Consider the following 15,970-nt stretch of genomic DNA (forward strand, 5'->3'; position numbering starts at 1 on the left):
CGTCTGGAATCGTTTCAATGGGGCGTGTTTCTCAATGATTAGGCTAAAGGTGTTTTTGAAATAAGACCAGGCATCTTCCACTGGGGAAATAAGATTGAATCTTTCCAAGACGCAGGTGCAACATCTTGCAGGAAGGCCTGATTGTTAAAGTTTTTCAGTGAGCGCTTGGTCACAATCACCGGTGGATGTTTGACAGAGAGGCCGGAGCGATCGCATGCAATGGCACAGTGGTCACTCAAGTCTTGACTGAAGACTCCAGATCGGTAGTTTGATGGAGTGTTAGTGAGAATAATATCGATCAGTGTGGCAGATGACGGTAAATTCACATTAAGTCTGGTTTGCTCAGCTACAATTTGAAAGAGGTTTAAAGCATCAAATTGCTGTGTAACTAATTCAGGGGGGTTGATCATATTCCAGTTTAGGTCACCCAGAAGGACAAACTCAGAGGAAATGTGAGGGGCCAACAGTTCACCGAGAGCTCTTAATGTGCATGCTGGAGCAGAGGGTGGTCTATAGCAAACAGCAACAGACAGAGTGAAATGTGTTGATAGTTTGAGTTTTAACAGTAACAGTTCAAATTGCTTGGGGACTGATTTAGACAGCGTAACAGAACATTGCAGAGGTGAAGTTAGATGACCTTTCAACTTGTGGTCCTACTGTACAGATATCCTTTGCATTGCATCTGGCTGAGATCTGAGCTAATATGTGAATTGAGCCGGACGATCCAGATGTGTTCTGGCTGCGGTGACAGCATTCTGATTGCAATGCGTTCTGTGCATTTATGTTATTGTTGAAAAGATTAGTCAATCAATCAGTAGGCCTTTCACGATAACGATGTTATTGACTTATCGTACAATATATACAGTATGGACATAACCTCAATAATTTTACCGTATCAATTTCTTTGTACAATATATGGACATAACCTTAGTGATTTTTACCATATTGACCTATTGTGCAATATATGGACATGACGTGACTTATAGTACATATGGACATGACCTCAATTAATTTAGCTGACCTCGATGTTGCCTGTTGTATTAACATGCGTGTATGTGAGATTGGGCTGAACTTACCTTCCTTTTAAAATGCATGTGTCTCTTTAAACTAGTTCCTAATGCAGGAATAACTAAAGTTATGCTTTTTTTTCCTAAAGCAAGAGGTAGTAATTTGAACAATCTACGACTATCCACGCTGAATGGTGGCAATATTGAGACAGTCCCAGAGTATACATATTCTGTATTTGGCTTGATGAATTATTTACATTCGGACATCATTCTGAAAGTCTCATCAGCAGCAGTCTTTCAGTCCGTCCTAGAATATGGTGCCATAATCTGCACACATGCTGCTGCTTCCATTCTCAAACCAGAGTTTATTATTCTGCCCTCAGATTCATCACCTGAGATCCCGATGACACTCACCATTGTATTCTGTCTAACAAAGTTAGTCTGTCCTCCCTGTGATGAGCTCCGGTATCTTTTCATCCATAAATGCCTTATTGGACATTCACCACCCTATATATCATCTATGCTAGACTGAACCACAGGACTCACTCCACTAAAGGTCTTAAATCTTCCTTTAATTTTTCTGCAGATGGAATTTTCTGTCTGTAACATGGTCTTGGGTTTAATTTCTGCCATGTGAACTGATGATCCTCAAGTCTCTCATCCACAGCTGATCACACTGATGTTTGTTCCTGTAGCAGGAGTTAGCAGTGTATGCTCCCTTTGATCTCCAAACTAAAACCACACTCAACCAGATTGATGAAGGAGGAAACTCAGTAATGGATGAGATGTTGGCAGCCTCATCCGTCTCTCTTCCTCTTTCTTTAGCTTTCCCAGACTATGTAATAGGGGAGTATTGATGCTGGATGGGAGGTGCACATGTGTCTAATGGTTTCACTCCCTCAGGATTGATCCTTTCCCCTCAGAAGGCCAGTCAGACTCTGTCTTAATTATTCAAAGGAAAGCCGGCAGGAAGCTGAAACCGAGCTGGAAGAGGAAACAGAAGTGTTTGTGGGGGAAACAAATAACCAACGTAACGGACAGTGAGGCCCAGATTCACCAGCATTTATTAGCTTTTCTGTTTGGGTTATTTACCAAGAAATGTATCAATAGTAGAGACAGTATCATTCTTTGACTGCTGGAAACCAGGAAACCCTTGCTGTGGTCTGACTCCGGTTTGCACGGGCCTGCTATTACCTACCTGAGGAAGTGCACGCCTGGAGCCATGCATGTCTGCCTGCACTGTTTATAGCACACCAAGTGTCAGAGATGTGAATGAGTGATCAGTGAGGAAGACCCCTATCTAGTACAAACCCTGACGAGCCACGTGGGTGTTGTGCACTAGCAGAACACCCCACCGTGTTTTACTTTTCTTTTTGTTTCATTCATATCCCATTAACCCATATTGCACACATTGTAACCATGCCTCACTTACCCACTGTACACAATAATATTCACTAATTCAATTTCCACATGACTCAAGAAGTTAAAACATTCTCCACACATCTTGCTGGAAAGCCTCAGTGCTTCAACCATATTCCATCATTAGCTCTAGAAAATTTGAGCTAAATATTTGATATTGATATGATGATCACAAGAGTATTAGCATCAGTATTGCCTTTGAATGCCAACAATATAATTGAGTTTAGTGTCAAGTGCTTATTTCGGCTGCTACTATTACTCTTTCACAGTGTGCACTAATTCCTTCAGCTGTACTCTTCATGCCATGAGAGCATTCTTTAATCAGGTCACCTAGTTCTGTGCACATGCTGCTAACAGGATTGCAGTAATACAATGTGTGCATCCTCTCCTCCTCACACATACTCTTCAACTCCCATTTGGTCCCTAATGTCCACCAGGCCCTGGGGCCGAAATGGGAGCCAAGGAATCGCTGATGGAGGATCCGGGGCCCGGCTCTGCACTGGTTCCTTCTCCCACTCTGGAGAACATCCAGGCAGCATATGCAGATGGAGAGGGGGAGGCTGCCAGGGAGCTGATCCAACAAGCCTGCTGTGTGGAGTGCAGCGCAGGGATGCCTCACATCAACGGGGTGAGCACATACATGAGCATTATACATGACGGTCACTGTGACATTATGGGTAACAGTGATATGATGGTGTGGGAACAATGTTTTACTTAGATTATATGCTTTGTCAGTCGTACCCCTGTAAGACTAGAATGAGAAATCTCGTGTGACTCTAGTATGACTGTATTTACAGTATGTGTATGTGGTAATTAAAATGTAAAGAATTTAAGACAGTCAGCATTGCCTATTGAAAACGACCACAATCCAAATGTAAACCAACACCAAAATTCAAAACATAAGATTAGAAGTTGCACTCGGGTAGTAACGTAAAAAAACGTAATCAATTCAAGGATCCAAAACATTTATCATTTAAAATTAATTTAATAAAACTTGGTGTCAGTGGGGATCTAAAGCAAAAGTTATTGAACTGGGGAATCGGGATAAGGGCTGCAATAGACATCTAAGGGGTCTCCAGATAATCACCAGTAAAGAAAGCTGAAAAAACCCAACTTTCCTATAATCTTTGCTGTTTCTTAGTTAGAAAAAAAAAGTTCTATACTGAAACCATATAAAGTTCTTCGTCTTGTTCCCAAAACCTGTCCCCATGTCCTACATTGTAGTATACCCAAATCATTATTAATAAATGTTACATCTGGAACTCTTTCAGGGAGTTGAACCTAGAACCCCAAATAAAAGGCTTGATGGTGTTGAGGGGGATTTGTGTATGGTGAAACATCAACATATTCTTTTTGTGGTCTGGTGATCAGGCTTCCCTACCCCTAACCCACAATGTAAAGTGCAAACTTTTTAGAACAAACAGTCCAGAAGAAACTTGAGTAGCCGAACTGCCTCCCTTTTCATCTACAGCCAATCCAATGATTGTATTCCTTGAAAGGCCAGTGTGGTCCTGCTATGGAGGAAAGGAGATCTAGATCTTGTCTTATAAACCTTTGCATTCTGAAATCCACATATGTTTTCCCACACATTGGGATTTCTCATATCAAGGACCTCACTACTCACTCCCAGGTAATATCTCCTTTTACGCTAGTCCATCCTGATTGAGGTAATATTGCCATACATTAACAGGATGTTTTGTTTTTTTTGTGGAGAAACTCTCCAATATGTCAAACTAAAATGTCTAAAGTTTATTTTTTTCTTCTGTAAAAGATAGGAGGGTATCTGAACATCCAAGCCAATATACCAATGTTCACACAACAACAAATAGTAGCAGGAACTAAAGTCTAAAGTAAATCAGGAATCAAAAGTCCCTCATTGTCCATTAGGGTTAGCTACTTGATCTCATGACATGTTCTTGGGAGACTTCCTGTGGGCAGTGCTCATCATTATGTGGTTGGACTCATCACTTGAAGATGGATCACAGATTAAACTCAAGTTATATATTAGATTTGTTTTGTGATTCACCATCTGGTTAATTATATGTTCACTGTAGACGATGTAGGTCTGAACAACAAAAAGACCACAAACTACTTTCTTCGTTCATTAGAACAAATTGTTTCTTGAAATTGTTTCCCTCTATAACAATTATTATGGATATAATTAAAATCAGAGAGAGCTGAAGAGCTGAAACAATTTTTATATAATTTATCATCTTTCCATTCATCCATCCATCCATCCATTATCACCCTCTTATCCGGGGTCGGGTCGCGGTGGCAGCAGGTTCAGCAGGCCGACCCAGGCTTCCCTCTCACCCGCAACACTTTCCAGCTCATTCTGGGGGATCCCGAGGCGTTCCAAGGCCAGCCGGGAGATATAATCCCTCCAGCGTGTCCTCGGTCTTCCCCGGGGCCTCCTACCAGTTGGACGTGCCCGGAAAACCTCTAATGGGAGGCGTCCAGGAGGCATCCTGACTAGATGAACCACCTCAGCTGACTCCTTTGGACACGAAGGAGCAGCGACTTGACTCCAAGCTCCCCCCTGATGTCCGAGCTCCTTACCCTATCTCTAAGGCTGAGCCCGGCCACCCTACGGAGGAAGCTCATTTCGGCCGCTTGTATCCGAGATCTCGTTCTTTCGGTCACGACCCAGAGTTCGTGACCATAGGTGAGGGTTGGAACGTAGACCGACCAGTAAATGGAGAGCTTTGCCTTCCGGCTCAGCTCCCTCTTCACCAAGACGGACCGGTACAGCGCCTGTTTTACTGCTGCAGCCGCACCGATCCGCCTGTCGATCTCCCGCTCCACCTTACATTCACTCGTGAACAAGACCCCGAGATACTTGAACTCCTTCGCTTGGGGTAGGCAGTTTGCCCCCACCTGGAGGGAGCAATCCGCCGGTTTCCGGCAGAGCACCATGGCCTCAGATTTGGAGGTGCTAACTCTCATCCCTGCCGCTTCGCACTCGGCTGCAAAACGCCCCAGTGAATGCTGGAGGTCACGGTCCGAGGAGGCAAACAGGACCACATCATCCGCGAACAGCAGAGAGGCGATCCCGAGACTCCCGAACCGGATCCTCTCCGCCCCCTGGCTGCGCCTAGATATCCTGTCCATGAAGGTCACGAACAGGACCGGTGATAAAGGGCAGCCCTGGCGGAGGCCAACACCCACCGGGAACGTGTCTGACTTACTATCGAGGAGACGAACACAGCTCCTACTGCAGGCGTACAGAGACCGGATGGCCCGTGCCAACGGGTCCAGCACCCCATACTCCCGCAGCACCCCCCACAAAAAACCCCGAGGGACCCGGTCGAAAGCCTTCTCCAGGTCTACAAAGCAAATGTAAACTGGTTGGGCAAACTCCCAGGACCCCTCAAGTAATCTTGCGAGGGTAAAGAGCTGGTCCACTGTTCCACGACCAGGACGGAATCCCCACTGTTCGTCCTGAATCTGAGGTTCGACAAGCGGTCGGAGCCTCCTCTCCAGCACCCTGGCATAAGCTTTTCCCGGGAGGCTGAGCAGTGTGATACCACGATAGTTCGAGCACACTCTCCGGTCCCCCTTCTTGAAGATGGGAACCACCACCCCGGTCTGCCAGTCCATGGGCACTGTTCCCGACCCCCATGTGACACTGAAAAGGCGTGTCAACCAAGACAGCCCAACAATGTCCAGCGCTTTCAGCATCTCAGGGCGGATCTCATCCACCCCTGGCGCCTTGCCACCAAGGAGCTTTTTGACTACCTTAGCGACCTCTGCCAGGGATATGGGTGAAACCACCCCAAAGTCTTCCGGCGCTGCCCCCTCTCCGGGGGACATGTTGGCCGGGTTTAGGAGTTCCTCAAAGTGCTCTTTCCACCACCCGACGATGTCCCCAGTCCGGGTCAGCAGTTCCCCCCCCCCTGCTGAGAACAGCCTGGGGTAGACCCTGCTTTCCCTTCCTGAGCAGTCGGATGGTTTACCAGTACTTCCTTGAGGCCAACCGAAAGTCCTAAGAGACAGGTAGACGGTTTAGAAGTAGAAACCGTTGAGGACAATTGGTCTAGGTTAATGGGAGAAAAGCTATCCAAATATACACCAGGGCATACAGCCATTTCCAAGGCCACTCCTCTTGGTGACAGATCGGCAGTAGTTAAGGGCAAGAGATCATCAATCTTGCCTCTAATAGTTAAAATCTTTTCATTGAAGAAGTTCATGAAGTCATTACTACTGAGGTCTATAGGAATACACGGCTCCACAGAGCTGTGACTCTCTGTCAGCCTGGCTACAGTGCTAAAGAGAACCCTGGGGTTGTTCTTATTTTTCTCTATTACTGATGAGTAATAGGCTGCTCTGGCATTACGGAGAGCCTTTTTATATGTTTTAAGACTGTCTCGCCAAACTAAGCGTGATTCTTCCAGATTGGTGGAACGCCATATGCTTTCAAGCTTTCGTGAAGTTTGCTTTAGGTCGCGGGTCTGAGGGTTCTACCAGGGAGCAAACCTCCTTTGCCTCACTGTCTTTTTCTTCAGTGGGGCTATCGAGTCAAGTGTCATTCTCAGTTAGCCTGTAGCACTATCGACAATATGATCAATCTGGGACGGACTAAAGTTAGCACAGGAGTCCTCCGTCACATTGAGACGTGGTATTGAATCAAATGCAGAAGGAATCTCTTCTTTAAATTTAGCTACAGCACTGTCAGTTAGACATCTGGTGTAGAAACTTTTGACTAACGGTGTATACTCCGGGAGTATAAACTCAAAAGTTATGAGGTAATGGTCTGACAAAAGAGGGTTCTGTGGGAAGACCTCCAAATGCTCAATGTCAATGCCACATGTAAGAACAAGGTGGAGGGTGTGGCCAAAGCAGTGAGTGGGTTTCTGTACTCTCTGACAGAAGCCAATCGAGTCCAACAATGAGATAAATGCAGTACTAAGGCAATCATTATCAATATCCACATGAATATTAATATCTCCTACAATAATAACCTTATCAGTTTTAAGGACTAAACTTGATAAACACTCTGAAAATTCAGATATAAATTCTGAATATTTATATATATATATTTTGATTTATTAAATCATTTACTAATACAGCTTTAGATGACAGAGATCTAATATTTAGGAGTCCACATTTAATTATCCTGTTTTGTTGCACTGTTGCAGTAGTGATGTTAACCTGTATGAGGTTATTTAGTATGACTCCTCTTCTGGTTACTTTTGATTTAATTAATTTAAGTGGCCGTGGGACAGACACAGTCTCTATAGAGTTAAGGTTAAGGGTGGGTAACTGCTCTAATGGAAGTGCAGAGAAGGGTGGAAGACTACAACTCTGCTTCTGCTTCCTGATCTGAACTCTGGGTCATGGATTAAGTCTGTTAATCAACTTGGCCATGTTCGCAGAAATGAGACGTGCTCCATCCCAAGTGGGATGAATGCCGTCTCGACTCATCAGATCAGGCTTTCCCCAGAAAGTCTTCCAGTTATCTATGTAGCCCACATTGTTTGCTGGGCACCACCTGGACAACCAGCGGTTGAATGACGACATGCGGCTATACATGTCATCATTGATCAGATTGGGGAGAGGGCCAGAGAAAACTACGGTGTCCGACATTGTCTTGGCATAAGTACACACCGATTCCACATTAATTATAGTGACCTCCGACCGCCGCAGTCGGGATTCATTACCGCCGGCGTGTATTATAATCTTACTGTAACTACGCTCATCTTTAGCCAGCAGTGTAATTTAGTCACGTGAGGTCGATCATTCCTGAGTGTCAGGTTTAATGAGTTATATAATTTAAGTTTAACCTGAAACATTGAGCCAAAGAAATTCATTTAAGTGTTCAAGAGAAACCATAATCATATAATCAATCATATAATTCAAAAATAAGATAAATGCATTCCGCCGGTAGAAATCGTCCCTGTGCTTATAAGCAGGACACAACACAGTATAAATACCACACACTGTGTATAAATACCACACACTGTGTATAAATACCACACACTGTGTATAAATACCTGTATAAATACCTGTATAAATGCCACACACTGTGTATAAATACCTGTATAAATACCTGTATAAATACCACACACTGTGTATAAATACCTGTATAAATACCTGTATAAATACCACACACTGTGTATAAATACTCAATGCAGTTTGTTTAAGAGGCTACATAGATAAATCTCTGCTCTGTTAGTGATGATAACTGTCTATTAGTATAAGTAGTAGTTTAACACTGAACAACAACTGAAAACATTATACGCTCATTTGTATCAATATTTTAAGTGGATTGTTATAGGAATGTTAGCTAAAAACTGTCGGGACCAGGAAACAATTCTGTTACACTGATCATGTGTTCAGAAACAAACTCTTTTAAAAGTCTGCTCAGCTGTGAATATCCTTGTGTATGTGTGTATATACAGTATGTATGTATGTATGTGTGTGTGTGTGTGTGTATATATATATATATATATGTTCTGTTCAGTTTATTTTGTAGAGCCCAACATCACAAATTTGCCTCAGGGCTTTACAATCTGTACACATGTTTGTCTCATTGTGTGTGTGTGTGTGTGTGTGTGTGTGTGTGTGTGTGGTCACAGGTGCGTCTCATGTGTTTGGCCACTCAGCATGGTGATCTCCAGAGTGTGTGTTACCTCCTGAAAGAAGCCCGTATCACTGTGCCCCAGGAGCCATCCAACAGCAACCCAGCCATCCTGGCAGCGTACCACGGCCACGGCCGGCTGGTCAAAGAGCTGCTGGACTCCATACCTGGTAGGAGGGAAAGAAACCGCTCAACATTCTCAGTATAGAAGGACGAGCCTTTAGTTTCATTTCTAAATGGAAGGCGAGTTGTTGTCCTGCAGTTTATTTATTGACATATTTGTAGTGTTAGCGTTTCTGCTTTAACACCTTACACTCAATGCAGACGGGGAATGCCAGTTTAATGTAAATGTCTGTTCACTGTCGTATGGGTCGTACTACTCCGTTGTATAATGTCCCCTGTCTCTCTGGAAAAGCTCTCAAGTATGAGAAAATAACCCCCGACAATGTCATAGGGATGCTATCAGGGTGATCTCGTCTTGGACTAAAAACTATCATGGTTGAAGTATTCTTTCAGACAGAAAACCGCGTGTGGTTAATAATTAAGTACAGTATTTCCTCGGCTGATCTCCCCTTACTGGTATTGGGTCTCCGCCTCCCTCTCAGGTCCATGTCTGAGGAGAGACTTGCTGAACTGGATGCTGGCCACCTCTTGCCAGCAGGGTCACCTGGACGTGGTCCAGCTGCTGGTCCACGACTACGACGCTGATGCCAAGGACTGTGCCATCCACAACGATGAGTTTGCTGTGATCACTGGGCTGCCACTGTACGCTGCTGCACGAGCAGGTAGGGAGACACATCTCATCTGTGCTTCAACCACAGAAACAATTGGGACATGATGAGCACGTTTTGGATTTGCTGTTTTACTGATGCAAAATCCTCCAAGATACAGAAGATTATTTCTACTCTGCCTTCAGTATCCAGTAAGTTCTGCGTTCATTCAATTCAGTTTATTTTGTATAGCCCAGAATCACAAATTACAAATTATCCTCAGAGGGCTTTACAATCTGTACACATACGACATCCCTGACCTTTGACCTCACATCAGATCAGGAAAAACTCCCAAATAATAGAAAAAACCCTTTCACAGGGAAAAAAGGGAAGAACCCTTCAGGAGAGGAACAGAGGAGGCGAGAAGGTACAAAGACTCCGGGGAGGGAGCAAAGTTAGTAATGTGTAATGAAGAGAATTTTAAATGTGATTCTTGATTTTACAGGGAGCCAGTGCAGAGCAGCTAATACAGGAGTCATGTGATCTCTTTTCTTAGTTTTTGTCAGTACACGAGCTGCAGCATTCTGGATCTACTGGGGTCCCTCAGGGCTCAGTCCTTGGTCCTCTTCTCTTCTCTCTGTACACCAACTCTCTTGGCTCTGTCATTCTCTCGCATGGCTTCACCTACCACAGCTATGCTGACGACACCCAACTGATGACATCTCTCAGTGGATGTCTGACTGACATCTCTCAGTGGATGTCTGACTGACATCTCTCAGTGGATGTCTGACTGACTTCTCTCAGTGGATGTCTGACTGACATCTCTCAGTGGATGTCTGACTGACATCTCTCAGTGGATGTCTGATTGACATCTCTCAGTGGATCTCCGCTCACCACCTGAAAATTAACCCGGACAAGACTGAACTTCTCCTCCTTCCAGGAAAAGGCTCTCCCACCCACGACCTGACTATTAACTTCAACAACTCAGTGTTGGCTCCGACTCCGACTGCCAGGAACCTCGGTGTGACACCTGTCAGTCAACTCTTCCTGACTGCCAACATTACCACAATAACACGCTCCTGTAGGTACATGCTGTACAACATCAGGAGAATACGACCTCTTCTCACTCAGAAGGCGGCACAGGTCCTGGTCCAGGTTCTGGTCCAGGTTCTGATCATCTTACATCTAGACTACTGTAACTCCCTCCTTCAGGTCTACCTGCTAATGCCATTCGACCTCTACAGCTCATCCAGAATGCAGCTGCTCGACTGGTCTTCAACCTCCTAAATTTACCCACAATCCTCCGCTCCTCCGTGACCTTCACTGGTTACCGGTGGCCGCAGCATCCGCTTCAAAACATTGGTACTTGGGTACCGTGCTGGGAACAGATCGGGTCCGGTCTACATCCAGGACATGGTCTAACCTCACACCCAGTACATGGTCTAACCTCACACCAAGGACATGGTCTAACCTCACACCCAGGACATGGTCTAACCTCACACCCAGTACATGGTCTAACCTCACACCCAGGACATGGTCTAACCTCACACCCAGGACATGGTCTAACCTCACACCCAGGACATGGTCTAACCTCACACCAGGACATGGTCTAACCTCACACTCAGTACATGGTCTAACCTCACACCCAGGACATGGTCTAACCTCACACCCAGGACATGGTCTAACCTCACACCCAGGACATGGTCTAACCTCACACCCAGGACATGGTCTAACCTCACATCCACGACATGGTCTAACCTCACACCCAGGACATGGTCTAACTGTACACCCCAGATCGTTCACTTCACTCGGCTTCAGCCAATCAGCTTGTAGCTCCTTCACTTCGAGCTAAACACTCAACAAAGTCACGACTGTTTGCTGTTCTGGCTCCTCATTGGTGGAACAAGCTCCCCATTGACATCAGCACAGGAAGTCTCTACAGACTAAAAACACATCTTAGTGACTATACCTTGAATAGGGAAGGTAGAGCCGTAGTAGCACTTTAGCAGCACTTAAATGTCTCTTACTGATACCACTTTGTAGTTTAACTTTATTGAAGAAATTTATTGAAGATGTTTGGACTCATGGTTTAATGCACTTATTGTAAGTCGCTTTGGATAAAAGCGTCAGCTAAATTAAATGTAATGTAATGTAACTGGAGGGATTTAAGAGACTTATTAGAGCAGCCTGATAATAAGGAGTTGCAGTAATCTAGTCTGGAAGTAACAAACGTGTGAACCAGCTTTTCTGCATCTTTTTGAGACAAGATGTGCCTGTTTTTTGAAATGTTACGTAGATGAAAAAAACATTATTAATTATTTATTTTATTTATATTTATGTTGTGTTATTTTTCTTAATGATTTTTATGAACCTTCTGTAGATACCTTTGATTTATGTTTCACACAGTAAGCTCCCACGTCTACAGTGGCCATGTGCACACGGCCCCCTTAATGTCATCACGGTCTCCTCTTCCACTGCTTCGCCGATGATGTCCAGCTCTACATCTCCACAAAGGCCATTACCACTACTACTCACTCCACTCTGACCAACTGCCTCACTGACATTAAATCATGGATGCAAACCAACTTTCTCAAACTCAACTGTGATAAATCGGATATGATCATCATCGGCCCCAAATCTCTCACCAAAACCAACAACAACTTCTGCCTCACCATCGACAACTCCACTCTGTCTCCCTCCCCTCACATCCGCAACCTCGGAGTCATGTTTGACAGCAACCTCTAATTTGAACATCACATCAAACAAATCACCAGAACCTCCTTCTTCCACCTAAAAAACATCTCAGCCCGTCTCCGCCCATCACTTTCCTCATCTGCTGCTGAAACTTTAATCCACGCCTTCATCACCTCCAGAATTGACTATTGCAATAGTATTCTTTATGGCACATCTTCCAAAATCCTAAACAAACTCCAATACATCCAGAACTCTGCTGCTCGCCTGCTCACCCACTCCCGTTCCCGTGATCACATCACCCCTGTTCTCCAGAGCCTTCACTGGCTCCCCGTCCCACAACGGATCCAATACAAAATCCTTCTCCTCACTCACAAAGCCCTCCTGCTTTTAATGTGTGATTGTTTGCTCCAAGTTTTTATTATTTTATTTATTAGGTCCGAGCAACTGACAAAGTCCCTATTTGTTTTACCTGTATTTTAGGTATTCTTATTTTTTTAGCTTTTAGGATGTTATAATTATGTTATGTAAAGTGTCTTTGAGTATCACAAAAAGCGCTATATAAATTGAATGCATTGTTATTGTTATTATTATTATTATTATTAATGCACACTTTGGGACAATGAGATCTTCCACTGCTGAGCATCTGCAAGACGAGAGCATGTGTTAGAAGCATGTCAATGTATTTGCAGAGCGCATGAATTGTGTGTGTGAATATGTTTTGTGTTGCAGGTAATGAGGAGATAGCTCGCTTCCTGCTGCAGAATGGAGCAGGATTCTCCTCATACACCCTCATGGACCATCCGGCCTTCAGCAAACACCTCCTCAGACTCAAACTACAGGAAACCTCCAACGCAGAGGGAGAGGAGGTCTGTGGTCTGGAAACCAAGGGGTTAATGATGCTGTGTTTCTGAACCGATGCATGTGAAGCTGTCGGAGCAGAGCACCATCGTTAATCAGGATTTATAATTAACAACAGAAGATCCCAGTCAAACCTTTCACACCAAACGCGCGTCGAGATCCCAAAGTCAATGCGCAGGCGCGTTTGACGCGAAAAGGGGGCGTGGTTTATCTCCGTGGCTCGTCTCTGTAAAAACAGTTATAACTTCCGCCGTCCGCCATGAAAGAAATAGCCACTATTTATACTCTATACTTGTTGTGGAAATCCCACACACGTCGGAACATCAGCCGCCGTCGTATTCGGGTTCATAACATCACCCGTCGCCGCACACAGCTCGGTGAATTTCACCGTCTTCTCCAGGAACTGCGTCTGGATGACTGCCGCTTCCAACGCTACTTCAGGCTAACCTGTAGCTGTATTAAAGAGCTCGCGGGTCCGCAAACCGCTACGATGTCCTCCATGTTTTTCTGATTCAACAACGGCGGCACAGTGACGGGCGGAGCATCTCAACGCTGATTGGCTGTCGCCCGAGGCGAATTTTAACGTCTATCGCAACGCGTCTATCGCAACGCGTCTATCGCAACGCCTCTATCGCAACGCGTCTATCGCAACGCGTCTATCGCAACGCGTCTATCGCAACGCCTCTATCGCAACGCCTCTATCGCAACGCCTCTATCGCAACGCCTCTATCGCAACGCCTCTATCGCAACGCCTCTATCGCAACGCAATGCGTCTATAGCAACGCAATGCGTCTATCGCAACGCAATGCGTCTATCGCAACGCGTCTATCGCAACGCCTCTATCGCAACGCCTCTATCGCAACGCCTCTATCGCAACGCGTCTATCGCAACGCGTCTATCGCAACGCCTCTATCGCAACGCCTCTATCGCAACGCCTCTATCGCAACGCCTCTATAGCAACTTGTCTATCGCAACGCAACGCCTCTATCGCAACGCAACGCCTCTATAGCAACTTGTCTATCGCAACGCGTCTATCGCAACGCGTCTATCGCAACGCGTCTATCGCAACGCCTCTATCGCAACGCCTCTATAGCAACTTGTCTATCGCAACGCAACGCGTCTATCGCAACGCGTCTATAGCAACTTGTCTATCGCAACGCAACGCGTCTATCGCAACGCGTCTATCGCAACGCGTCTATCGCAACGCGTCTATCGCAACGCGTCTATCGCAACGCGTCTATCGCAACGCGTCTATCGCAACGCCTCTATCGCAACGCCTCTATCGCAACGCCTCTATCGCAACGCAACGCCTCTATCGCAACTTGTCTATCGCAACGCGTCTATCGCAACTTGTCTATCGCAACGCAACGCGTCTATCGCAACGCGTCTATCGCAACGCGTCTATCGCAACGCGTCTATCGCAACGCGTCTATCGCAACGCGTCTATCGCAACGCAACGCGTCTATCGCAACGCGTCTATCGCAACGCGTCTATCGCAACGCGTCTATCGCAACGCGTCTATCGCAACGCGTCTATCGCAACGCGTCTATCGCAACGCGTCTATCGCAACGCGTCTATCGCAACGCAACGCGTCTATCGCAACGCGTCTATCGCAACGCGTCTATCGCAACGCGTCTATCGCAACGCGTCTATCGCAACGCCTCTATCGCAACGCCTCTATAGCAACACCTCTATAGCAACTTGTCTATCGCAACGCAACGCTTCTATCGCAACGCAACGCCTCTATAGCAACTTGTCTATCGCAACGCAACGCATCTATCGCAACGCGTCTATAGCAACTTGTCTATCGCAACGCAACGCGTCTATCGCAACGCGTCTATCGCAACGCAACGCCTCTATCGCAACGCAACGCCTCTATCGCAACGCAACGCCTCTATCGCAACGCAACGCCTCTATCGCAACGCCTCTATAGCAACTTGTCTATCGCAACGCGTCTATCGCAACTTGTCTATCGCAACGCAACGCGTCTATCGCAACGCAACGCGTCTATCGCAACGCAACGCGTCTTATCGCAACGCAACGCGTCTATCGCAACGCAACGCGTCTATCGCAACGCAACGCGTCTATCGCAACGCAACGCGTCTATCGCAACGCAACGCGTCTATCGCAACGCGTCTATCGCAACGCGTCTATCGCAACGCGTCTATCGCAACGCGTCTATCGCAACGCGTCTATCGCAACGCGTCTATCGCAACGCGTCTATCGCAACGCGTCTATCTATCGCAACGCCTCTATCGCAACGCGGCTATCGCAACGCGTCTATCGCAACGCGTCTATCGCAATGCGTCTATCGCAATGCGTCTATCGCAATGCGTCTATCGCAACGCGTCTATCGCAACGCCTCTATTGCAATGCGTCTATCGCAATGCGTCTATCGCAACGCGTCTATCGCAACGCCTCTAATGCAACGCCTCTAATGCAACGCGTCTATCGCAACGCGTCTATCGCAACGCGTCTATCGCAACGCGTCTATCTATCGCAACGCGTCTATCTATCGCAACGTGTCTATCGCAACGCGTCTATCACAACGCGTCTATCTATCGCAACGCGTCTATCTATCGCAACGTGTCTATCGCAACGCGTCTATCGCAACGCGTCTATCTATCGCAACGCCTCTATCGCAACGCCTCTATCGCAATGCGTCTATCGCAACGCAATGCGTCTATCGCAATGCGTCTATC

At 46.0% G+C, this 15,970-nt stretch overlaps 1 protein-coding gene across 5 annotated transcripts in view; it reads left to right on the plus strand.

Moving 5' to 3' along the window:
• The window catches only part of lrrk1 (leucine-rich repeat kinase 1), a 100,380-nt gene that overhangs the window by 24,357 nt on the left and 60,053 nt on the right, over nucleotides 1–15,970 (plus strand). For all 5 annotated transcript variants that reach the window (XR_004611525.1, XM_034557651.1, XM_034557659.1 and 2 more), the window contains exons 3-6: nucleotides 2,864–3,054; nucleotides 9,005–9,176; nucleotides 9,612–9,791; nucleotides 13,140–13,276. Coding sequence is in view for 4 of the 5 variants with exons in the window: in XM_034557651.1 (XP_034413542.1) it covers nucleotides 2,864–3,054; nucleotides 9,005–9,176; nucleotides 9,612–9,791; nucleotides 13,140–13,276 (680 nt within the window). In the remaining variant the exon portion in view is untranslated. The remainder of the gene's footprint in view (nucleotides 1–2,863; nucleotides 3,055–9,004; nucleotides 9,177–9,611; nucleotides 9,792–13,139; nucleotides 13,277–15,970) is intronic.

Source organism: Cyclopterus lumpus, chromosome 3 (genome assembly GCF_009769545.1).
Source record: "Cyclopterus lumpus isolate fCycLum1 chromosome 3, fCycLum1.pri, whole genome shotgun sequence".
NCBI lineage: Eukaryota > Metazoa > Chordata > Actinopteri > Perciformes > Cyclopteridae > Cyclopterus > Cyclopterus lumpus.